The 25918-nt window shown below is 45.3% G+C and overlaps 1 protein-coding gene across 1 annotated transcript in view; it reads left to right on the top strand.

The window, feature by feature from the left end:
- NRK (Nik related kinase) overlaps window positions 1–25918 on the top strand; it is a gene marked incomplete at both ends in the record, with an annotated part of 100386 nt that overhangs the window by 64060 nt on the left and 10408 nt on the right. The window contains 13 exons of the mRNA XM_084269134.1: window positions 3349–3480; window positions 4405–4472; window positions 6048–6163; window positions 8780–8877; window positions 10163–10281; window positions 13904–13997; window positions 16482–16655; window positions 17422–17551; window positions 17885–18043; window positions 19629–19772; window positions 20888–21022; window positions 22716–22816; window positions 23344–23493. Of these exons, the coding sequence (XP_084125260.1) occupies window positions 3349–3480; window positions 4405–4472; window positions 6048–6163; window positions 8780–8877; window positions 10163–10281; window positions 13904–13997; window positions 16482–16655; window positions 17422–17551; window positions 17885–18043; window positions 19629–19772; window positions 20888–21022; window positions 22716–22816; window positions 23344–23493 (1620 nt within the window). The remainder of the gene's footprint in view (window positions 1–3348; window positions 3481–4404; window positions 4473–6047; window positions 6164–8779; window positions 8878–10162; window positions 10282–13903; window positions 13998–16481; window positions 16656–17421; window positions 17552–17884; window positions 18044–19628; window positions 19773–20887; window positions 21023–22715; window positions 22817–23343; window positions 23494–25918) is intronic.

Genomic DNA, 25918 nt, shown 5'->3' with positions numbered 1-25918 from the left:
TGGATGTCTTGTTGATTAAAAGCGAACCCAGGAGTTAAAACCCAAGCTGAATTCATCACAGGTACCTGCTGTGCTGAAGAACTTCCCGCCAGGTTTGTCAGAGAAGGATCATCTGTCAGCACTGTGCTGCTGAGACAAAAATACCTTATTTTAAATGCTTGATTCCATGAGATTTTTGTGGCACACCCTGGTTGCTGAATCTCTTTCAAAATGATGTCCCTGGAAATCTTAACACAGCCCCCGAGGTGCAGGGAGCGAGATTCCTCCATGCCTTTGCATCCTTCTGTCTGGTAAGGGAAATGTGAGATCCTACCAGATTAGGGTGTCCCATTTCCACCTGGTTTGTCCCTGGCTGGTGCTTGCTGCAGCACGGGAGCAGATCTGGCTCTCTGGCTGTGGTGATGTGGGATGAGCCCTTCCAGGCTCAGAGGCTTCTTGAGAAAACTGAACCTGTTTCTCTGCCCAGCATCTTCTGCTGCCTGACTAGCAGAGGAATTTAGCTCATACCTGAAATTAACTCCAGTTTTTAATTGACTCTGGTTTTCCTGTAGGATTTGTTAGCTGTATCTTCTGTTGTCTGGGGTGGTATGGCTGAAACAGAACAAGAAAGCTGTCAGTTTTATTAGAACTAGCTGTGTGTTAGGTTGTGGACTGACCTGGTAACTGGAGCTGACCTGCTCAAAAGTTTAAGAAAATCCGTTTCCATGTGCTGTGTTGTGACAAGGTGCCCTTACCTACCCCTTATATGCAGATTCAGTTGAAGTTAGTGCCTGCAGTGCAGTGCAGTGCAGCCTGCCCTTATCAGGACTTCCAGCTCTGAAACTTCTCAATCTCACTCCAGTAAACAGTCTTTGTACTCTGTTGCTTTTTTACTGGAGCTCTCTGTGCATGAGGAGAGCTGCTCTCCTTCCAGTGTTATAGTAAAAGACTCACTTTGGAGTAGTTTAGAATCAGGTGGTGGGGTTTCTTAATGTCAGCCCCCATTCCCCCCAGATTTTCTTTATCTGTAAAACTTAGGGACAGTACCAAACACTGTGATTTGGGAGGTTATCTGAGACATTTGTGGCCTCCTGTGGAATTGCAAGGTTTCGTAGGTCCTACAGAACTCAGCTGAAAAGCAGGTGTCAGTTCTTGGCTTCATGTGGAACGGGTGTACTGGTGTGTCTCTGCCAGAGAAGGTATGTGGGTACTGTCTGCAGAGTTTGGATTTGCCCAGTCACTTACATCATGATTCAGCAAAGCTCATCACTGCTTTTAAGCATGGATAGTTTTCCAGTAGTATTCAGGACTCAAAACCTGGAATTGAGGAAGAAATGTGAGTACCTTGTTGAAAAAGTGGCAAGGGGGGAAAAGAAACTCTTCTTATATTCTGATAATAATACACTTGCTGTAAAAACCTATTCCTGTACCCACGATGAGTCCTTTCAGAGGAACACTTTGCAGTTGAAATAATTCTGGTTAACTGAAAACTGTTATTAGTGACAATCATGTTGGAGGAAAAAGTAATTTTGACAAAATGACAGGACATGGATTATGAGATGTTATAACTGCTGAAGAAGCTTTTTTCTGTAAAGGGAGTCAACAGAACGTGCTGTCCCAAAAAGGGAGAAAAAGCACCTGAATAGTTAACTAGGTGAACTTCTCAGGCTGTTTTTCAGCAGTTGTCTTTGCCATGCTGGTTGGGGAGGTTGGGATGGGACATTTGAATGAACGTTTGGCATCTTTAACTGGTTTTAGAATTAGTACCTGTCGATATTGAAGTGATTTTTGAACATCCTTCCTCTGAAATAATTAGTCTTGTGTAGTTACAGGAAGTTCATAATTGTATTATATTCTTGAAGAGCTCTGTGCCCATTCTCAGCTACCGTGTTTCACTTTTCAGGACTGGAGAACTGTACAAGCTTCCACTGGTACATCAGTAAAATACTTGTATGAGTCATTCTTTGGGGGAACTGCAGCTGTCTCTTATCTGAGTTCCAGTAACTCAGGACACAGGAGACAAAACCTGCCAGCCTTTCCTGGGCCTGCCAGTGGTGGGGCTGCTGGTCTTGCCATGTGTTTGAGGACAAGGTGCCTCTCACTAGAGGTGCCTTCCCGTGCCAGGGCACAGGTTCACTCCCACCGTGGGAAAGGCAGCAGCCCATGGCGTTCCTGCCACCGCCGGTGTCTCCTGAGAGCCCTGGTCCTGTTTTGCATGGGAGGCCTGCCAAGTTGAAGCACAAAGTGGTATAGCTTCAGGCATTTCTGTTCTGTTTTTTCTATGTCTGTGACATTAAATTGGTTCTAGCATCACAATCCCTCCAGATGGACCCAGCTCACACGGTTCTTCCATGTGGTCTCGGTCTTGTGTCCGAGAGGATTTTTCATTTCAGGGAGGATCAGTACATTCACTTGGCATTTTTAGCACTCTGCCTTTCCTCCTCTGTGGAAGATGCCAGGGTAATGGATTATTAGTGTGTAAAAGTTAAGGGACATTTCCTTCGTTTCTCTTCTTTTTCTTTCAAATACAGAAAGAATCAGAGGACCAAAGTTTGAGTTTTTTAGCTTGAGTTTTACATGGCTTGCCTAATCTTCTCTTGGAATGATGACTTTATGGAAGTGATTTGATTGCTTCCCTCTCCCCCCATGACCAGGGCATTTTCTCTCCTAATGTTCTAGTTTGATACCTTTGAAGATGTCTCTTAAATGCAGGCAGCTGCAGTGGCTGCCCATGAGGTGCACTCTGAACATGGCTTCTTTTTTCTTTCTTACTGCATTCTCAGGTTCAATTTTTTTCAAGTAATTGAAAACTGTTGCAGCAGAGGGACAGGGCACCCTCATAACCATCTGAAAGCGCTTCCAGCTGGCAGTTCGCCTCCATTGACTCTGGGTTGATGGTGGGCTTGTGAAGACTAGTTTGGATGTCAACATCTAACTTAGGGGAGGTGGGCTCCCCCAGTGATTGCACTGTCTAAATTCTGCATTGGAAGCATTGGCTGGGTTTGGATGGAATACACTCCAACAACAGGAATTCTTGTGTCATCCAGTTGAGTAGTTTGCTCTGCATTGCCAGTGACCTGTTAGCTTCTCTGTAGGTTTAAGAAGGGAAGATGTATATAGCATAGAAGGTTTTACTATTTCTTTTTACTGTACCCTTCACCTTGAAATACTTGTGCTTAACGTGCTAGTATGCTGGAAATGAATAACTTCACAGTGAACAAGGTGAGTAGGGCTGCATCCAGACACAATACTCCTCCTACGTTTACTAAAAGTCTGATCTCACAAGCAGAACCAGTGATATCTGTTGAGATTGGGACCTGCTACATAAGCAAGGGAGTACAATTCAATGTGTATTTCATTTGTTTCAAGTGTGAAAATTTCCGGGCTAGTAAGGATGTGTACCACAGCAGCTCCCTGTCAGACATGGTGACAACACCACTCAGCCCTGTGCAGGACGACGTGTTCTGGAACTTGAGTCAAAATGAGGAACAACCCCCAAAGGTATGTGAAACTCAGGGTGTAAGGCACTCTGCTCCATTCTCCTCTGCTGTGTAGTATCCATCCTCTGGACATGAAAGTTCAGGCTTGATGGGGCTCTGAGCAGCCTGATCTAGTGAAGATGTCCGTGCTCACTGCATGGAGGGGTTGGACTAAAAGGCCTTTAAAGGTTCCTTCCAACCCAACACATTCCATAGTTCTATTAAATAGAGGGAAGATATAAATGCTTGTGCATTAACTGGGGATGAGTAATCTAGAAAGAAAATGCAAATGTTTAAGCTGGTTCTAAGTGTTCAGTGTTACATGTGTGTGTGTAACACCTGCGGGATCTGTGAACGCAGCTACACCTCAGTTACACCAGGTACTTGTGGCTGCCCTTTCTTTGAAAGATCTGGCTTGTTGCAGAAAAAAACCCATTAGTGATCCAGGTGATGGTGTATTTCTCTTCTTTTTAACAGAATCCCTAAGAATAAGTACGATAATATTTGTATGGGGATGTGTATGGGCAGGGGTGTGTGTACCTGTTTAGTACTTGGCAGCTGGGGAGGTGTGTCACTTCCCCCAGCCCTTTGGTAGCAACATAAACATCCCCCACCTGGGGAAGGCTGCACTAAGCGACCACAGATGTGTTTCCCTCTCTGCTTTCAATATTGACCAAGAATAATGCTGACTCCAGGGAAAGGTGCAAACCACTTGCAGTCTGTGCCCTGATGGATTGCACAGGCTTGGGGCAAGCAGGGAAGCACCTGCTGCTGACTTGCAGCTTCCAGTATTGACATCATGGAAGATGTCTCCACAGCTCCCACTGAAGCATTATTAATTTATCTTGGTTAGCCTTATTTTTGCATTGATACAGGGTAAGCATCAGGTTTATTAACTGTCTAAAATATCAGCAGCAAACTTAAAACATTTGGTTAAATCCTTAAGGTTCCAGAGAGGACGACCTCTAAATTTTATGGCAGGGACCAGCCTGGCCATCAGAGATGTCTTTCAAGGTAAGCTCTGACATGTTTTCTGCTTATACTAGTGTTGATTGATTATTGGTAGGAAAACTAAAGCAAATGTATTAAAAATAAAGCCTCAGTAGTGCCAAAACTGACACGAGTTCATACCTCATTTAATGTTACAGTTATTTGGTGTTTTGAGTCAGATTGTCCACAAAAATAATTAACCAAACTTCCTCATCTTAAACCTGAAGGAAGTGTCTAAGCCACTTTCCTTTTTATGATTGACATAACTGATTTAAAGAGAAACAAGCCCTGTGCAGATCTCCTCCTCCCTTTCATGTGAGGCAGGTCTATTTTCTGCTGGAAAGCAGTGTCTGTAATAGATGCTGCGTGTTCCATCGGTACCCATTCCTGCAGTGAGTTGTTCTGTTTGGTTCAGCCTGTTTGCCATGCCCCACTGGGTTGCATGCAGGTTGTGCATCCGTTTGCCAATTAAGAGCCAGTGTGTTGTGCAGTCATTTAAATTCCTCTGGTTTGGCATCGTTTAACTTCCCCTTCACATTAAACTAAGCGGCTGATGATGGTGCAGGTTACTTAAAATCCAGGTCTGTTGGTACTGAAGATGCTGGATGGGAGTGGTACTGCCTGGATGCTCTTGCAGGTGCTCTCCACCAGCGCCACCGCCATCCCTTTCAAAGGGGTGTTAGGTGCCTGGGTGCTTTGGTGAGTTGGGTCTGGCACTTACAGCTTGTGGCTGTAGCTTTGTTTTGCCTGGTAGTAACTTTAATAAGCTACATCCGTAGATCTATAGACTATTTTGGCAGTCTGCCCCTAAGGCTAGTGTGCTTTGTTCATATCCCAGGAGAAAAGATGGAGGCTGCAGAGAGCTCAGCGGTCAAGGGTAGCCCCCACCAGATGTCTAATCAGGGAACATAATGCTGTAAGAAAAGGGGGTTGGAGAGATTTGAAAGGCAAATAGATTTAGCTGATATAAAATAACATGCAGCACTTCTGATGAGCCAGAGTCAGAAACATCATCTGAAATAGCTTTTAAGTGAAGTCAAGCCCTAAATGTTCTCTCCTTGGGAGTTACAGGAGACAAAGGAGAGAAGGAACATGTGAGTAAACAGCAGTGTCACAAGTGCGTGGCTTCTGAGCCCGCATTTCTGGGTGAGCCAGTGTTTTACTTAACAAGCTTGGCAGCTTGTTTTACTGTCTGATGCATTCCTTTCTCCCTTGATGAGTTGGTGATCATGTATCTTGTAGGAGGGTACTGCAGCAGCTTGTGTTATTTGTAAAAGCCATGAGATTTTGGAATCTGACAGTCACAGAACTGAAGAGGCCAGGGGAGAAGTACATACAGTAGGATGTTCTGTAATGACTTTGGAATCTCTGTAATCTCCCAGAACGACTGCCCAGAGGGAACTGCCCCAACCATCATCTTCTCTCAGTAGTGAGTGGCCCAGCTTGGAGCAGCAATGAATATATTTTTTTGTTTGTTTATCAGGAGCATTGTATCATAGAGTAACAGCAGGGAACTCGATTCAGTGGCCTAGGAGGTCCGTTCTGGTCCGTGTTCCTGCATGCAGGGTAGTCTGATCTGCTTTTTGTCTTTCTGTTCAGTAACACTCACCAGGCATCCCCCGGGGGACACGCTCTCCAGCTGCACAGCAGCAGCAGCGCTCCTGGCAGCACGCCGTGGGAGATGGGATCTCACCAGAGCAGCCGGTCAACCTCAGGTGACTCCTAAGTCAAAGATTCATCAGTCAAAATGTGCAATATTCCCATCACACACAAGAGCCTTCTGCAGTTTGCATTGCCTCAGTGAAGAATTGAAAAAAGTCAGTCCTGTTGCACTCAGTGACACCACTGAACCTCAGCAGAGCGGGTGTTACAGGCCTACAGCTGTAATTCAGTACTGACACTCACCCACTGGCATTTTCTGCATAACCATATGCTGCTTTTTGGTGGTGTTGCCCACTAACAAGAGGATCCAATGAGCAGTTGCTGTGCAGTCATGTTTCTGCACTCTTGTAACGTGCTGGCTGAAGGAAGCATGAGACTCTCTGCAGCACCTCATGCAACATTCCTCCAATACTCTTTTATTTGGAGAAAAATAGTGGAACTGGAGAAAAAGGCAAAGGAAGTTAAAAGGTAGAGAGAGCCTCATCCAGTTGAAGTGAAGCCCAACTCTCTCGGGTATCGTGGTAGCAGCGTAGGAACGGTGGGTTTGCTTGTGGTTGTGCAGGTTTTCTGCAGTGCAGACTCTGGTTCCTGAGACATGACCTGAGGTCCTAGCAGATGAGGACATGGAGCAGCAGTGCACAGTTTTGCTCCTCCGTTGTTACTCCTAAGGGCATTTTCCATGGGTCAGCTGTAAGGTAATTTCTTGTGTAACAGCTTGCAAAGCAGTGGTGTGTTACAATGATTTGCATCCAGGTTAACTACTAGAGATGGAAGATGTGGGGAATCATGCCCAGTTCGAAGCAGGGTGGATGCTAAAAACGTTCTGAAACCACACCAGTGAGCTGCTGAGGTCATTTATTTTTAAGCTGAGGCTCACATTGCTAATTTGCAAGCCCTCAGTAAACAAAGAACAAATTACTTATTTATTACACTTACACAGTCAAGCCAGGTTTGCTTTCACTAACTACCCAGAGTAGGAAGCTTTGCTTCGGGAGAGATCCAGTGCACAATTTAAACTCTTAGGGTTTTGTTTCTCTCTGCCCTTATGTCATTTTGAGTAAAAGCATAGTGATGAACAACTTGCAGCAGCCCAGCTCAGCGTTGCAGTGTCTGCATGATGTGTAACTCCTGTGATATTTTGGCATAGGGAAACGAAAACCTCACTAGCAGTGGAAAGAATAGAAAACCTCCCTTGCGGTTTAAACTGTCTCCTTGGGTTCTTAAATGTCATTAAATTACAGCTAGTTCTGGCATATGGTGTTCCAGAAAGAGTTTGTTGCTTTCCCAAGCCCACGGGGATAATGAATTGGGCAGGAAAGGGCTATAAATACTTTAAAGCTAATGCTTCTGCTAAGTGTCTTAGGTACTCATTGACCAGGAAGGGATTCTGAATTGTAAAACCTTTGCAGAAAGCACGCCTGTGTGAAGCTGTGGTGATGAACTATCTCAGTTCCCAATGGAAATCATGATCTGTGTGAGCTGGAGTTCTGTCCCCATCATCACTTGCAGGGAGTCCCGTTGGTAGCACTAGGATAGTCATGGGAGGAATTGCTGAACCAGCAGGCTGTGTGTGTCCTAGGGCAGGGTGAGGGAACATCTTTGCTTTGTATCAGGAATTCTGTGCAGAAGACTCTCTCCAAGGCAGCTTTTCTTCTTCCCAGATGACTTTGTGGCCAGTGAGGGTACTGAAAGGGACTCCTAAAATGGCAGCAGATGGGCTCCAGCTCCTCTAGACTTGAGTGTTCAATAGCCATGCAAGTGTGGTGGCAAGTTTGGGTCCCCAAGCCACCCGGGAGGGAAGCGTTGTGCTGCAGCTCCTGTACGTGACCTTGGGCAGAGTGTCACAAGGTGCCACCTGATGCTGCATTGGCCCGTGGCAGGGACCAGCTCTCTGCTAAATTGAGGGCTATTATTACCTACTTCCCTGTGGTGTGGAGTGGAAGTGAGAGCAGAGAAGTGTGCCCCAAGAGAAGCGGGGACTGGAGGATACTTCTCCCTGTGCTGCCATGGGAAGTGGTTGAATCCACTTCTGCTTTTATCTTAACCCCACACTCATGAGTGAGGTTCAGCTTCCCCAGCCAGTTGGGTTTAGGGAATCAGAATATTTAGGCTGGTTTTGTGCAACGGTTTTGTAAAGGCCAAATCCTGGCACCACTTCTGTTTGCTCATGAAAATGGTTTCGTACCCCCTCCCTGACCCCTGCCTGCAGTCACAGGAATAAAGCTGGGTGGCACCTTCAGTGCTGGAATATACCCAGCAGATGCTGATGTGATGAGCTGTCTGCCCTCAAGCCCTCAAGAAATGGATCAGAGGAAAGGATTAGCATGCCCTCAGCCTTTTCCCTTGCAAACTGCCTCCCAGTCTGTGAAACTGTTGCTGGTGTGCAGTGGGAGTATGTTGCCAAGGTTTTAGTCTGCTTCCTTACTCTGGCAGTGTTAAACTGCACCAGTATCTATTTATATACATCGTACTGTGGCTTCCAGAACCACTGGGAAGCAACCACAAAGATTTCCCTTTGTATCAAAGAGGAAAAAAGAAGTTTGTCAGCAGAGGCTGGTGTCTGCTTTGGGTGGTAACTATAGATGTGCTTGTCATGCTGGTTCCCTCTCTCACTCTGCTGCACATGCATTTAAAAATAATAAACTTCTTTGGTTTCTCCATCCCCCCAGGGAACCCAGGACCGGCCAAGGCAGAGAACGCTTTGTCCCAGAACCACTTGCAGCTGCATAAGAAGACTGAAAAAGTGTCTCACCCAGGCCAGATTGCAGTAGGTTCCTTTAAATCCACTGATAGTTTTGATTCGTTCATAGTTGTCACTGAGGCCTTGTCTGTGCAGACAGCTCCTGCATTGGCACTTGAGTTTGCTGACTGATGAGTCCATCTGAGATGCTGTGTGCAGCTGTATTGAGCTTTTTGCTGCATTAATGTGTCTCATCAGCTTTTGGTCCAGGTCTGACTTGTGTCCAGCTCAGGATGTTGACAGATTTTGGTTTCCCTGAACCTACCTGATGATAAACCCTTGGAAAGGAGGGAAGTGCCTTCACTGTTTCAGGAAGTCATTGGTCACTTGTCACATAATCCCAAAGTCAAGACACATCTGTGGCTTGTGCAGATACTGGCTGTAACTGCCTGGAAGATGCACTTCCCAGGCTGTGACACGCTCAGGACTGCCCTGCTCTCCATTTGCTGAGGAGCCACTGATGGAAAGGATGATTGCTGCTCCTGTCTCACTGAGGCACTGCTTTCCTTAGCTGGCGGTTTGGGGGAGTGGAGAAGGCAGGATGCCTGTCAGACGGCTGGAGCTCCTGGTGCCTTGTGCAGGAGCTCATATGTGGGATGCTTGGTGTTTTAAAAGTTCCCAGGACGCTTGGCATGTTAAAGCTTCCCAGGTGGGCTGGGGTGGATCCAGCGGGTGCAGAGCACGGCACCAGGGCACAGCTGCAGCTTACTGGAGCTCTCACTGGCTTGTCAGGGGCTGCAGGTTTGAAGAAGACTCTGTGTTTAGCCCATTGCCATTGATGTGGGATTCCTGTATATGAGTTCCCAGAGGACTGGGATGTCTGACTGCCCTGTGGGAGTGAGACATGGCTGTGCTGGTGTTGTCTTTCCAGCCCAAAGATGGCTCGTACCCCGTCTGTGCGGGCACAGCCTGGGCTTGGGCATCGCCCTGCAGCCTTGAGGTAACCCAGGGCTGGAACAAAACCTGCACTGGTGCAGTCCTGCAGTGCTGTGCTGAGCACTCCTCTTGTGCGAAAGAGGAAGCCCTTCTGTGCTTCTGCAGAGTGAAAACTGGATTGTAAATGTTGGAGATTCAAAATAACACACTGACTAGAGAAAGTCACCTTTCAGCAAATCAGGTGTTTTGGCTTAGGTCCCTTCCCATGTGAAACACCCACTTGTGATGGACTGACAAAAGCATTGTCTTTCTAAGAAAGCACTTGGTGTGCAAGTCACAATAAGTGAATTTGCTGGGACAGTAGAACACTGCACAGGCTGTTCAGCCATGGCTTCTTCCATGAGGAAAAAAAATCAACTGAGTTTTCTTTACTTAGAGCCCAGTGTCCTTCACCAAGGGGAAGGATGGTGCCAACGTGTTCTTGAAAGCAGCAGACTATTCCTCATCAAGTGATGAAGTCAGCAGCAGCGATGAAGATGACTTGAACCACACAGGGTTGGCTTGAACTTTTTATTATTACTATTTTCTTCCTTTTTATTACACACTTCTCAATATCTGAAGAAGACTGGCATGCATAAATACTACCTCCTCTCTAAAGTTACTATCAGTCATTTATGTCAGTTGTAATTAAGCAGTTTAATTGCACTATAATGAATTCCCAGGGGGTGAACGTTTGCTCCATCAGATACACACAGTGTAATAAGCTTTGATGACTTGCTGCCCTGGGACAATAAGGAAATGTCTTGTTTTAACTGAATATCAATAGGTAGTGCCTTTACAGAGATTACTCTACATTGATCTATGTTTAAGTGGAATTCTTGAAAGAAAAAAAAGGAGAGGGAAAGAAAACTGCTCACCTCCGAGGTACAGTGTGAAAGCAGGGCAGGCATCACCCTTGTATTTAGGTAGCCTGTTTGCTCCAGGAGAAATAATTCCCACTGAAAAGCTGATTCCTTCACCAGGGCTGTTTATAACGGAGCAATAGGGTAAAGCAGGATTTGCTGTTGTAAAATCTGCTATGTTTTTGGTATCGTTACTTTGCACAGTTGCTGTGGGTGTCAGATGATGCTGTGGCTTGTACCAAGCTGATCTTGCCTGAACTGTTCCTCTCTAGCTTTCCGGTTTCTCTTGCTGATTTTGTGACTGAGGTGTTTTACCTGTCCTACAAAACAGGTACTCTGAGAAATAATGGAGGGTGAATAGCCTGCTGGACCAGGCAGAGGAGAGTCGGGGGTCAGCTGGCCAGCCCCTGCTCTTGGAATAGCAAATGGAATTATTTTTTGGTGTGGATGAATGAAAGTTCAAAGTTCCTTGCAAAGAGGCTTCAGTTTAATTCAAGTTCTAGAATGAACTTTGAAGTGCATCAATCACAGCACCACAGAGCTCTCTGGGATGGGGCTCTTGCTCTTCTGCCATAATTGCACACGTGGTTTGGTCAGTCCTCAGGGAGAGATGTGCAGATCTGTAGCAGGGTGGGCAAGCTATTGCCTTGGACTGGTACCAGCCCTTTCCCCTGTGCTGCGATGAAGAGGGTGGAGTTTCTGCTCCTGGTTTGCATATCTGAAGTTCATTTTCAAAGCTGAGTGATGAGGAGGAAGAATGTTAAAAAGCTGATAGCTTAGTGCACCTGAAAGAGTTGTCTTTTTACTGTAATGCCTTTATTGCTGCTCCTATTCCAAACCACCTTATTCTGATCTGTAAAAAGTTTTATTCACTCTAGGTCATAGCATTCATCCTAGACCCCAGAAAGACTCCACATAAAAATATGGATTTTCCCTGTAGCAATGACTTTGCTGTGTAAGTGTTAGATTGCTGTGATCCTTGCATGCTGTAATGATGTGAAGGAGTGGTATCACTGCTTCTGGAAATCTGCATGTGTTGTTTGCCTCTCCTCTGTGTGTGAGACCCACTGGTCCTCTAGAGAAGTGGAATCAGCAGGTTGATCCCTGTCAGGCTTGCCTTCCTGTGCACACATCCACCACAGGAACTGTAAAAGCAAAAGTACACCCTTGTCTCTTAACAAAGTCCCTTCACCTCAGCTGAGAGTCATTTATGTTAAAAGACAGGTACTTTGGGAAATGCATCCTGATGACTGCCAGGTAAATAGTGCAGAGGATGGTGATCACCGTGACACCCAGCACTGAAACTTTGCATGTTCTGGACAAAGTGGATGGGTTTGCTTTTCCTGCTCTCTGAAGCATGCAAATGCAGGACCTGAAGGTCTCCATGTCTGTAGGAGTGATTCTTCCTGGGCTTTGGTTGGGACACCTTGGCCCAAGTTTTAGTTGGCTACTGAAAACCATCTCTGTTGTCTTACTCTTGCCTGGGCTGTGGAACAGCTTTTGATGTCCACACTCCAGCTTGCCTGGAGTTGCCCAGTAGGACTAGGCTTGGGACATGCACATCAGCAAGAGAAAGAGCTTCATGTTCTCCTGGGTGGACCAATTAATGAAGGCTCATTTCTGAGGAAGTCAGGACCAAGTGCAGTTGTCTTTCACCAGTAAAATAATATTGTCTTGTTTTTCTTTTTGGTGAGATGAGCCAGAATTATTCCTCTCACACACACACCCTCCAGGCATTTAAGGAAAGGATATCAATGTATGTGATCCAGCATCTCACCTGCTTGCATAGCTTATCTGTTCCATTGCTGCTATGTCTCCTGCTCAGCTGAGAGTGCTTCCACCTCTGATGACTGCAGCGTCCTCGGTCCTCCCAAAACGTTGATTTTCCTGGGACTCGTTTTGCATTGTTCAGTTTTCCTGTCTCTGCTCTTTATATGCTGTTCCCTGCCAAAACTTGAACAAGGTGTGCTTGGCTAGGAATTACCTTCTCCCCTTAGTAAGTGGGAGGTCATAATCTCTTAAGATCAGCTGTTGCTTGCTTTCGTGATAAGAACAGATCTGTCCACTCCCCATTGATCCTACACCAGATCTTGCTATTCCTTCTAACGTGCCATGCAGATATTTACCCCTCCCGTGGAATGGGGGGCCCAAATAAACAGCAAAAAACCCACAACAAAACCCCCAAAAAACTTAAGAACATCTTATGTCACACTCTGTCTCCCCAAACCTTCTTTGTTATCGCATTGGACAGTGTTTTGAAAACCCAACCAGCCTTCACCGCTGTCCTACCAGTTGTGGCTTGGCACTGTAGGGCCCCTCACACCAGTGCCTTGGATCCAGTCTGGTTTATAATTACTGGGAGGCAGAAATGTGACAGGCTGCAACAGATCAGTAATAAGTAAATGTATATAAATAAATAACTAGAATAAATAAATAACAGGGGTGGAAATGCACAGAAACAGGGCCAGAGCCTCACTGGCAGAGGTTTGAGGCAGTTTCACTTGGTGAAATAGTTTAAAATGCAGATATACCACTGGCTGTGTGGGAGCCACTCATACGCTGGGCTGTATCACAGCAGACGCTTGCCTCGTGCTTATTCCTTTAGGTATCTGCTTCTGGTCACCACTGAAGGCAGGATACTGGGCTAGGGGGGCTTTTGCCCCAGCCAGTCCAGCAGCTCTTAGGTTCTTTTGTCTCTGTGTGCACTGGGCAACACTTCCTTTGTTTCTTTGCATGCAAGGTGAGGATGTTTCAGGGACTGACTCTCTGTATGACATTCCACTGTAGCCTGTCCCAGTAGGCACTGGCAGAGACATCCCTGATGCCAGCACACAGGGGAGCAACGGCTCTCCCCCTTACAAGTGCAGCTGACTCTTGCTCTGGAGAGCAGGGTGGCTCATACTTGCACTCTGAGTAGCGTGTGAGGGGAGACAGGAGAAGTTTTGCAGTAGGCACTTCTCACATGACAGCTTGAGGGACCAGCTCTCACTTGTCTGGGCTCTGAGGTGCCTGCGAGGTGATGGGTGGCAGGGAGATGAAGGGATGCTCCCCTTTGAGATGGGGAGAACTTCCTGCTGTGTGTGAGTGGTCCTTAGGCTTGAGTGTGTTCAGGCACACCCAGCAGACTAATCAGCTTGCTTTTGTACAAGAACCTTTAAGTGTAACTAGCAAATGTTAACTATGCTCACTTTTGACCATGTATATGTGGGGGGGGGTTGGGGCTCTTCCCCCCTTCCCCAAAGTAGTTCTGTTCATTAATTGGAGTTTGTTACCAGGCAACTGCTAAGCAGCAGAGTGGCAGATTTCTCAAGGACAAGAGTACCAGATGGAATTGAACTGAAACCCCAAAGCACCGTCGCAGAACAGAAGGTAATTTGGCCATTTGTAAGGGGGTGGGTATGGTGGGGGGAGTCAGATCGTTAATGTGCATGTTAAACGCTGTATCCGTTTCTTCTCAGCAGCGTTTTCACTCTGAAGTCCTGCTCTGTCATTGCAAATTATAGCTCTCAGCCATGCAGAAATGTGTGGCTTCAGGTTTTGTGGTTCCTATAAAAACAGCTACATTTAGGTACGAAATTGCACGTCTGTCTGTCCTTGTTCCTGACCTGGAGGTGGTTTCTGGTGTCAGTGTATTACTTGAAGGCACTGGACAGGTTGCAGAAGCCAATGCTGTTGATTATCATTGGTGTGCCTTGTTGCTATTTTTAACAATCTTGGCCTTTTTCACTGAAATTTAAAGAGAACTACTTCTTGCTACTTAAAATATTACCAGAAGGGAGAAAACCACTTCATCTCTCCCTACTGAGCTAGTATAAATACGTGTCTTACCACATGCATGTTGTGGTTCCTTCCCAGCTGCAGTTTCTAGTAGAGGCTTCAGGTCATGTGGATTTTCCTGTATGATTAAATATTAGTGCAGAACAGATGAAGACAGACAAAGCAGAACAATCTTCTCTGTGGTTGAAAACAACAAAAACAACTCCAGTAATAAGAGTTGCACTCAGCACTGGAGCCCTTCTCACACATTACCGAGTGTACTCTCGTTTGGAGACAGGGAAATAAATTGCTGTGAAACTGGTGTTTTTCCCAGAACTGCTTGCTTGAGCTGTGGCAGGGCTGGGAAGAAAAAGGAGTTTTCTTCACCTCTGGTATGATTTCTAAGCTTCAGACTGGAGTGGCATCCTTTCTGACTGGGGAAGGTGTCCCACTTTGCATTCGTCCCACCATCCTCAAGGAGAAAAGACCCAGCTTTGCAGAAGGAATTATAAACAGGACAAACCCAGTATTTTTCTTGTGGCACAACCCAGCCCTGTGCTTTCCCTTTCCTCTGATATCTGAGCATTTGGAATAACCTGCTTGAGGGAAAGGAGAAGGATGGGATTGGTGTGACCTTTGAGGCCCAGACTGAGGATGAAATGGGATGGAAAAGAGTGGAGGAGACATTTCCTAGTGGGCTTGGGCAGGACAATGTGGGAGGAAGAACAGACAGGAAACTGTCACCTCTCCTCACAGATCTCTGTGACACCTTCCAGTCTTTCCCTGTCCTTCTCATGGAGAGTCCTAGCCGTTCCGCCCACCTCTGTTTCACCAGCCACAGCTATTATGAGTCACCAAGACTTCTTCCAGCATCCCGTTCCCCGGCCCATCAACCTGAACTGGTTTGAAGTGGTTAGGGTGTACCAGGCTGCACACATGATTCAGATGGGGGTTTGGTGCAGTTCATCTGGCTTAAAACTGAAGAAAAAAAGCCCCATGCTGGTTTAGTTCCCTAAACTGAATTACTGACATGTATGTGTTGCTTTGGTTAATATCTAAGTTAAAACTTAACATACTTAGGGTATCAATTTGTTTCCTAGTTAATTACTTGGGTTTTAACAGGCTGATGTCTTTTATTTAGCATTATCTCCTCTTTCCCCCCCTTCTCCATATTTTGGCCAGTGTTCACTAAAGCTGACCTGATTTCAGTAGGTTATTTATTGAAGTCAGTACAATGTATACAGCCTTGCCTTGAATTCAGCCAGCCAGAAGCTGCTTGAATTTGGTGGTGGTTTTTTGCTTCCATGTAGCTGAGGAGGAATTTTCTAGTGCAGCACTTGGCTCCTGTCACTATCTCTGCATACATTCCAGTGCCAATGGTGTTCAGGTACCCTGGCTGATCATGGTCAGGGGTAAATCCCTGGGCACTGCCCTCCCCTTCCCATCTGGGACACAGCTTGCTTAACATACCCCATCTTTCTTCCTCTTGAAGCTTCCAGCCTTCTGTACCCAGAAACCAACCTCTGACTTCGTGTTTTGTGCTGTTCAGAGAGAGACCTTGTGTGGTGCCTCAGTCTTATGGAGTTTGCAAGTGTTTCCTTGAAGCTGGTGGGATCCTGTAACAGTGATACTGGATCCTATTGAATGTCTTCATTGTAGAATGAGGGTTCCTCATTCTCTAATGGGAAGTAGCAGTGCAATGAATGGTAAAGGGCTTGGAACTAAATGCAGGTCCAGAAGTCCCTGCTGACTGTGACAGGTAAAGGTCAGAACTGTAACATTAGAATGAGTTATTTGATTCTTTCTCAAGTGTCTCTGAGGGTCAAGTTGCTTCTTTACCTCTCAGATAACATAGATGAGGAACATTTGGGGAGGACTCCAGGAGTGGAAGCCAGTGTTGATGTCTCAGGTGTTTGCCACACACTTTTGTATTTAGTTTTTTATTTTAAACTTTCCATAGGGTTTGTCTTTATGTGATGCATCACGGAGAGCACCCCTCCCTGTGTGCTCATTATTTATTGTCCTAATTAACAGAAGTGGCACAGTGCATTGTAAGTATGCCAAATGTGGAGTTTAACTGTGTGTTCTCATGTCCAGGATCCGATTTTAGGGAAACAAATTTCTAGCACCCAAGAAGGCCTCTGGAGCATAAACAACCAGAACTATCTCCTGCCAGACCTCCTCCAGCCAAGCCAAATTTCAGATTCCTCTGTGAACCCACCAAAAGTGCCACTGACTAGCCAGGAACCTCAGAACAAACCTCTCAGTAAGGTAAGAGATAGATTGAATGACTTGTATCCTTGTTCTCTTCCACCTTTCAGAACCTGAGATTTAACTCCATCTCTCCAGTCTCTCTTCAGGACAGGGTTTTTAACCATGTTCCTTCTTTTCTTTAAAAGTTCTGCCTTGGGGATGGATAGGAAATCTTGAGCTCCCAAACAGATCTTATTGTTCCACTTGTTTGCCACAACTCTCTGCTCCCTTTTCTTCCCTTGGGTTTTTTTCCTCCCCTTTTACACAAGGTGGAGGGGTTTGTACCCTCCACTCCTCTACCTGCCATGTCAGCAGTGCAGTGCTCTGCTTGTCATCCCTGGCTTTCTTCCAGCAGGAGAGCACAGGCTTTGGGGCAGCATGTCTCAGCAGCCCCAAAGGGACTCCAAAGGGTCTCCCAGGGAGATGTGTCATTGGAGGCAGATGACAGTGCTGCCAGGGGTCACTAAACTGCCTTACTTGAGGCAACAGCATCCTCCTTGCTGCAGAGAGATTTGAGGAATGCCCAGTTGCAGATGAGATGGGAGGGGTCAACGTGCTCTTCTGGGGGCTGGTTATTTTGATGCAGTGCAATGCCTGGCTAAACATCTGGAGACAGCTCCCTGCTCCCCTTCCATCACTGAATTATATCTGGTGCTGTAAGACTGTCCATCATGCCTAAGTATGCCAGGTGCCATTTCATCTCAACCTCAGGGGCTCTGCATTGCTGCGTGCTGTCTGCTCCCCAGTACCACCCTCCTGAAGCAGCTCTCACTTCTCCTTGCAGACCCCATGCACTGAAAGCACACCCTCAAAGAGCAGCACATCCTCTACAACGTCGTTTACTTCATTCATAGATCCTAGACTTCTGCCAATCACCCCTCCCACCAGTCCCGTGGGACCTTCCTGTAGTTCTCGTGAGTATCCGTTACCCTTCCCATATAATGTCACTCCTGGGTTCTTCTTTTTTTGGGAGCAGGAAGGGCCTATTGCTTGGGAATGGAAACTCTCAGTAACATCTCCAGAAAGTGCAACTCCACATGGCTGTGAGTTTTCACTGTGCTGCTGCTGCTGTTCCAGATGTGGCTTGCTCTGCTGTGCTGCTTTCCCAGGAGTGCCTGAGGGAGTTTCCAGATGTGTGCTGTTTGCCTCTGGCTATGTAGTGCTCCAGAGGTGTCTCCATTCTGCCACAAACAGGTCAAATGTCAGATGCAGCCGTTTCTCACAATTGCCTGTGTCTTTAATTCCAGCATCTAGTGCAAAACCTGAGCCTGTCAGGAGGGAGAACGCCAGGAAGGGCTCCGTTGTCAACGTCAACCCAACCAATATCCGCCCGCAGAGCGACAGTCCAGAAATCCGTAAATACAAGAAGAAATTCAACTCAGAGGTCCTCTGTGCTGCTTTGTGGGGTAAGCTCAGGGGTACCTGGGCTTGTGTGTGAGGGAAGGCAGCAGTAGGAGAGCCTGGCAGTGTGTGTTGGTGGGTTTCGCAGTTGTATTGCACTTGTCCTCTCAGGAAGCCCTGTGGGGATCACTGGGTCACTCATACAACAACTGCTTTTGTAGTAGAAGATGGCAGAGAGGTGACTTACAGTTGCAAAGGATTTTGTTCATCAGGATGATGAAACATTTTGATCAAGCACCAGATTGAAACTATGCTTGGAGGAGCCAAAAGTTGCAGATGTTTTAGTAACTTCTGCTCTGGTCTGAGCTGCAGGCGAGTGCAGCTGATCATACTGAGCCCTGACCCAGAGGAGATAATCCAAACCCAAAGCCTTTTTCTGTCATCTGCATTAGAATGAGAAGCAGGTCAGGCATCTGTCTTCCCAAGAGCTTGGCTTCTGTAGTTCGTGTTGTCAATGCTTACTCAGAACCTCACCAGATCACCCTTGTTACAGTCAGCTTCACATGGTGCTAAAACCAAGATGAGTGTAGCCAGAGCAGTTTTCAACAACTGTTGACCTTGTCCCAGTCTCACAGTAGCTGATCTCAAGTTCCTCCAACCATCTTTCCACTTCAGAAGAACAGACATACACTGTGGGACTCATCCAGTCTTTTATTCCTCCTTGCTTTTTGACTCTGGAATGGAAAACAAATTTGATAGATGAAATATTATCCAAGGAGATGTAGGCTTGCAGTTTACAGCTTCACAGATTTTGTGTAATGTATGTTTATAGGAGTCCAAGACTTGAAATTAATCATTTATCAGTGTGGCAAGGTCTGTAATTAAATGTGTGTTGAGGCTGAAGAGCACCAGGTACTCACCAGAGCAGTGCCAGTAGAGGAGGTGGCTTGTTACAGCCCGAAATCTCCTGTCATTTCTTTAGAACCTGCTGATTAGGAAATGTAGGTGTCATGCCAGCTGAACACAATTTTTCACATGCTCTGATGTCAGCAACCTTTGCTTCCTTGGGAGCAGTTGGATTTCAGGTGGATTCACTCCTTTAATTTGGCATTTGAAAGCATTCTTGCAACACACAGACTTTTTAAATGTTCCACCTTGTCCCTTCTTCCCACAAGTGTGGTCACCCTGTCATCACAGTGCTGTATTTGGGGAAAGAGGGATTTTTGTTTGTTTTGGTTTGGTTTTTTGTTTGATGGAGATCCTTAGATCATGTAGTTGAATCTCCTACATTGTCAGTGGAGTGGTTCTGGGCTGGGACTTTTGCAGTGCTCACAGGCACTTGCCAAGGTCACCTGGGAAGTTCAAGGTCACATTGCACTTTCCCTTCTGTTTAAACCAACATTGACTTCAGTGGACCTACTCATCCTTCAAGTTACGTGGGCACAGAAGTGTTCTGCTGGGTGAAATCTGTAGTGGTGAGATCCTTTTTTCTGTTCCCTTTTCTGGGAGGTCATCCAGAGAGCAGCAAAGAAGTCACCAGGTACCATCGAGTGAGGCTAAATGAGAATGAATTCTCAAAACAATGGGCACTCAGTGGCCTCTGAATCAGTAGGTGAATTATGCAGTATTTTTTCCCCTTTGTATCTACAGGAGTAAACTTACTGGTGGGAACAGAGAATGGATTGTGGCTGCTGGACAGAAGTGGGCAAGGAAGAGTTTATTCACTGATTACAAGGAGACGATTCCAGCAGATGGATGTCCTGGAAGGACTCAATGTGCTAATTACTATATCAGGTTAGTTTGGTGTCTGCAAGTACCTGACCTTCATTGGGGTTGGAAGCAATTAAAAAGAAGAATTAGGTTATAAAGTAGGTTGAGGAATTTCCTCTTACAGAAAATCACAAGACAGTTATTCTTGTTAATAGGAAAACTCTCTTGAATTTTTAACATTTGCATTCTCATTTCAGAGAGGCTTTGGGATATTTCATTACCTGGTTAATGTGTAAAATGGTTTGTGGGAAGTATGAGGTGTTTCATGTCCTCAGAATGAACTGGGTCTCAACAACTTACAGTTTGTCAGTCTGTTTGCTTGTTTCTGTGATGGGTGAGCATCTGTCTAAGTGCAATTGTATTAAAATATCATTAAATAACCTCATTCTGTGTTCAATGAGATGTATGAGCTGTAACACAGAGCATCAGTAATGTTAAATGGAGCAGTGTCTTCAGCCTCTGCTGGCGAATAGCTCTGCCCTGGGTCCTGAGGCTCTTTATCCCCGTGGATGAGTGACCTCAAAGGATGTTGAGGGCACAAGGTCAGAGACAGGGGAGGTTTAAGTTGGATGTTAGGAAGGGGTACTTTAGTGAGGGTGGTCGGGCACTGGAACAGGCTCCCAGGGAAGGGGTCACAGCCCTGAGCTGGGCTGAGTTCCAGAAGTGTCTGAACGATGCACTCAGCCCCACGCTCTGACTTGGCTGGGCTGTGTGGAGCCAGGAGTTGGACTCTATGATCCTTATGGGTCCCTTCCAGCTCAGGAGATTCTATGATTCTATGGCTATTGAAGGCCATACCTGTGTTCCTGCACATCAGTGAGTAAATGCCAGATAGTGTGATTATTTCTGATAATACACGTGTCTGTAGAGACCTGTTCTTGGGCCTGAGGGAAGAATTTCAGTGTGATCGAGTCCCAGGGTAAGTGCATGTGTGCCTAATGCCAGAGGATGGCTCGTCTTCCACTTCTGTCCTACCATCACACAGGGCTTTTCTTTCATGCTGCTGGACTCTTCTCTCCCCTTGACGAGGCACAAAGACCTTCTGTACTCAAGGTCATAAACTGCCTTTTTTTAATTGTGGGAGAGTTCTTACTCCAGTGAGTTAAATCATTCTATCTGTCTCTTTTTCCAAACCCTAGGGAAGAAGAATAAGCTGAGGGTCTATTACTTGTCATGGCTGAGAAATAAAATTTTGCGCAACGACCCAGAGGTGGAGAAGCGTCAAGGCTGGGTGTCTGTGGGTGACCTGGAGGGCTGTGTGCACTACAAAGTCGGTAAGGGCTTTGTGTTTTCCTCAAAATCCTGCTGAATGATCCTTTTGCATCTCGTGGCACCAGCATTATTCTTCAGCTCTGCTTCAGGGTTGTGTTGGCCTGAGTATCTCCAAGTGCTTTCATACCTCCTTGTTTCGTGTGGCAGATCCCATGCTCCCTGTCATTCCCAGCAACATCTCTCTTGCAGCAGTTACTGGATGATATTGTGGGTATTTCCTGTGATGGCTGGAAGAAGGGAGTGCCAACCCAGGTCCATTGCTCAGGCAACGGTTTAAAAGGCCCTTAGTTACTTAAGGATTTAAATAGGCTGATGTTTTCCACCTCCATGCTGTTCAGCTCCTCTCCTGACACTGAGTAACTGCTAAGAAACTAGTAAAGTGCTAGTAAGCCTTATTTGTAGGGTGGCCATAGTTAGATGAGATTGGATGTGCTACAGCTCATCCCTGTCTCCAGATCATAAACACCCTAAACATACTTTTGTTTAAATGCACACACTTGAATGGTACCATAGCAGTTGGAAAACCATCTTGCTTTTATTTGGCTTTCAGGCAGTTTGCTCTTGGAGGTGAACATCGGTGTTGTGATAGTTCCTGTCATTTAACTGTGGGAGTGATGGGTAGCACGAGTTCTGCTTTGGTGGAAGAGCATAGATACAAGTGGCACTTTTTTCAGTGTCAGGTGGAGAAATGCTGTAGAGGAGTGTCAGGGACAGGGAGGTGGCTGCCTCTCAGATACCTTGCTTGACATTTTATTCACTTTTGTATCTCATGGCATTAAAAGTGGCAAGGGTTAAATCCAGGAAAGAAGGTGAAGGAGACGTGTGTCATTACTGGGGGACTATAGCCAAGCACCCACGTATTCCACTTCAGTTGCTCATCTTTGGGTTTGGTGTGGTTTGTTTGTTTGTTGGTTTGGGGTTGGTAGCTCAACTCCTGCCTCTCTTAAAGCTCCCTGCCACGCAGACAGGGAGTATAAACTGAAGGGTGGGTGTGTTGGGATGCCATATACCTTAGAGCTGTGTTGCCAAAGTAAATGCTTGTGTCTGGCAGAGTGAAAACACAATGTACAAAGAAGCCTTAATTTTCAGTGCAGGACTCCTCATTTATTGTTGATCACCCAAACATGACCTTAGAGACTTACAAGAAATTGCTCAGCTTAGAGCAACTGCTCACCTCCAAACTGCTTACTCATCTCAGAAACGTGGAGTCCTTCGCCCACACAAGCACACAGGGATTTAACCCCACACACAAACAGTGAAATGACAGTTCATCCCACAGAGCAGCACCAAATTGTTCAGCCAACAACCAACATTCCCCCAGAAGTAGCTTATTCACCACCTGCAATGTTGGTGCATGTTCACACTTGAAAAATAATGTAGGTTGGCTTTGCTGCAGGGTCAAGACCTTTTTTAATCTGATTAGTAAATTGCTGGGGCTTTTTCATAGATATATTAAAATCAATATATAAATGCTGTTACAGTCACCTGGCTTTACTGAGAATAATGAACTGTAGGTTTTCAGTCAGGGTATTGTCACTGGTGATATTAAACACTGATGTCCAGAATCCCCTAATCTTCCTTGTTGAATAATGTCTACCTCTGCAAGTAGTCCATTGAAATTACTTCATGTGATCAGATGGTCTTTGATTTAAGTGTTTGTCTGGTGCCTAAGGAATTGTTATTCTTGTATTACAGTAAAATATGAGAGAATCAAATTCCTTGTAATTGCTTTGAAAAACTCAGTGGAGGTTTATGCTTGGGCTCCAAAGCCTTATCACAAATTCATGGCTTTTAAGGTAAGTGAAGATTCTGTTGGTTCAACTGCATCACTGTCTCTCAACTACTCTACACTTTTGCTTTTTGTTGCTTCATATGACATTTATTTCTAGTTAAAGATAAAATGAGTGTTCTTCTAAAGAAAATGTAGCTCATTTGACACACGCTGGAGATGGCAGGCACAAAACTGTCAGAGTCATGATTCTTAGAGGTGTGTAACTTGTTTCAGTCCTGTGCCAAAATGTACATTTGAGTTGGCAAAGTTAATGCTGATTTCCCTCAAAATAGGAGGAAATAGAGCATGAAAATCAGCCTGATTTTTTTTGCCTAGTCCATTTCTTGAATCTACATTTTTTGCAGAACCCGTGAGGTATCCAGTTCTCTTCGCAGCTCAGGGCATGATGGATACTTGGCTCCTTACATCTCATGTACTATTTAACAGAAACAGCTGTCTAACATTTGAGTTTTGAGAATTCTGAAGATTATATGTGTAGATCTGCAAACCAACAGCTTTAAACTGTTACACGGTGTGTTTTTCTTTTCCCAGTCCTTTACCTCGCTTCATCACAAGCCACTGTCAGTTGACCTGACCATTGAGAATGGACAGCGATTAAAAGTCATATACGGCTCACTAGTAGGCTTTCATGCTATTGATGTGGACTCTGGATCTGTGTATGACCTGTACCTTCCGACACATGTAAGACACTCCCAAAAAATTGCCTAAAATGCCTCGGTTCTTTGGGTTGTATATTGATGGTCATCAGGTCAGGAGTTGTGCTGTATTTCAAAAGACAGGATAAGATAATAATTGTATGCCAGCTAATAGAAAACCACTTTTCTCATACTTTTATAACACTGAAGTTCTGTTAAAAGGCTTTTATCACATCCAGAATATCAGTTGTAAAAAAAAGCCTGTTGTATGGACAGTACTATTCTTAATTGATTTATCCTGGAAATTTAGGACGACTTAAGCAATCAAAGACACAATAATATCTACATGAATTTAGGTGATTTTTACAGTCTGCCACTGTGCTTTTCAATCTTGCTAACAAGCTGATTAAATTACCGCTGAATTGAGCTGAAATTTGGCCTGGATTACAAAGACTGTTGCAGTGTATTTTAATCTTGCCCGTTGTGAGCCTGTCAGCCTTGCAGCAGTGAGTACCTGGAGCTAGAGGAGCCAGGTACACGTGTGCACCCACAATCCCCCATGTCTTCACCGTGGAGCAAAGTTGCATTTGTTTCACACGCTTACAGATCAGTGTGCAAAATGTGCTTTGCCTTTCAGACATGAGTTTGCAGAAACCCAACTTCCAGACTAAATAAATTTGTTGATCATTTTACTGTTCAGTTGCCCGTGAAATCAGTCCTTAGATTCAAAAGAACGTTTACTTTTTCCTCAGGGTTTTCTCATTAGATTGTCAAGCAGTTGGCATGAAGGTGTTGATTTCAGGTTGATTTCAGGACACTGTGCATCCATTCATTGAGGTGACAGCTGTCACTGAATTCAGATAACAGCAAAGTACCTCTCCTGCAGAAGCGAATGACTGACATGGGGCTGTCCCATACGAAGTCTGTGCTTTGGTTTTAGTCTTTTTGTTTGTTTAAGATGTTCTAGATAGTTCCTTTCAAACCCATGAGTCCCAAAAGCCAGAGGAATCTGGGGGCTTAGGTCCAGAAAACTAGTCAGTTCCCACAGCTCACGTGGCAAGGAAACTTCTGTGCGCTTTTGAAAACCTCCCCAAAGTCAACAGAGCTCCTCCAGCTGCCATGTGTCCCAAGGCCAAGTGTCCCCAGGTTATGCTCAGGATCTGCATGTTGCAGCCTGTGCCTTGCACTCTTTTATTTCATTTCTTTTTCTCCACTCCCAGCCCCAGGTTTTCATACCGAATGGAAACCTGCACTGCCCGTGCAAGCCGCTTGATCGCTCTGCTGCCCTGACAAGCGACAGCCTTCAGACTCTGTCAGGCCTGTGTTTCTGATGGACACAGTGTCTGAGGGTGGCTCTTACTTTTTAATTAAGCTTATAAACTTCACTTTTCTAGCTGTTCAGAACATACTGTTGAATCACTAAAAGCTTGTACTGTTTATTTCTATGGGTTGGGTTTTCTTCCTTTTATGGGATTTAATATCCACTTTGTTAGAGGGCTTATTTAATCTTACAATTAGGAGCTTTGTTAATTAAGAAATTATGAAAAATTCCCATCAGTTTATAAATCTGAGCATGGTGCCTGCATACCGTCCTTGGAAGCTGGTTGCCAAGCAAGGTGAATAATGACTTGTCAAAAAGTTCATTAGCATAATTGCCCAGGATAAAAAAAGGCAAAGAAAAAAGGGAACCTTCTTAGAGGCTTTAGTTTTTCAACAGGCTGCAAAAATAATTATGTACCTGATGAGAGAGATTTCCCAGGTGACTGTCCTGAGTATGTGGGGCGCCTTTGAGACTGACTCTTCAACCAAAAGTTAGCATGGACTAAAAATACATTTTTCCCTTTAGAGTCTTAGACCTTTTTTGGCATTTTATTATTTTAAAGAGTATCTGCTAGAATTGGATAATTCTCTCTGGGAGCTTTGTGGTGGCAACAGACCAGACTTTTTAACAGGCTGACTGTAGATACTCTTGCTTTCTGGTAGCCTCTTTTCCTGGTTCCCCACCTTCTTTCTTCATCTCTTACCTGCTTCGATCGCTCATGCGAGTACCAAGGCAACGCATTAAAATCGCTCTGCGGCTCTGGATCCCTGTGCTAGTGTTACGAATAGTTGTTGCGGAGGCACGGACTCAAGTGGTTGGCCTGGGTGTATTCGGTTGGGCAAGTACAGCTTCGGTGCTTCTTTTCCTGTTCGTTGTGCCCTTGCAGTCTGCATAAACTCATGTGCTTGGAGAAAGGGAGAGCTGTGTGTTGCTGGCTTGTGGCAATGTGTAGAAACTCCAGTCATATGCTTCCTATAAAAGTATTAATTGTAGTGGTTTGATTTGCTGTTTAACATCCTGTTTTGAGCAGGGCTGTAAACAAGGAAACGCTTTGTGACTGTTTTTTTAAGGCTGTCCTCTTTTTCTTTCAAAAATGCTGTCATGAAACTCCACCTTCATGGTTACATACTTAGGCTATTCTTTTTTTTCT

This window comes from Gallinula chloropus (genome assembly GCF_964237585.1).
Source record: "Gallinula chloropus genome assembly, chromosome: 11".
NCBI lineage: Eukaryota > Metazoa > Chordata > Aves > Gruiformes > Rallidae > Gallinula > Gallinula chloropus.
This window is presented reverse-complemented; position numbering and strand designations above follow the sequence as displayed.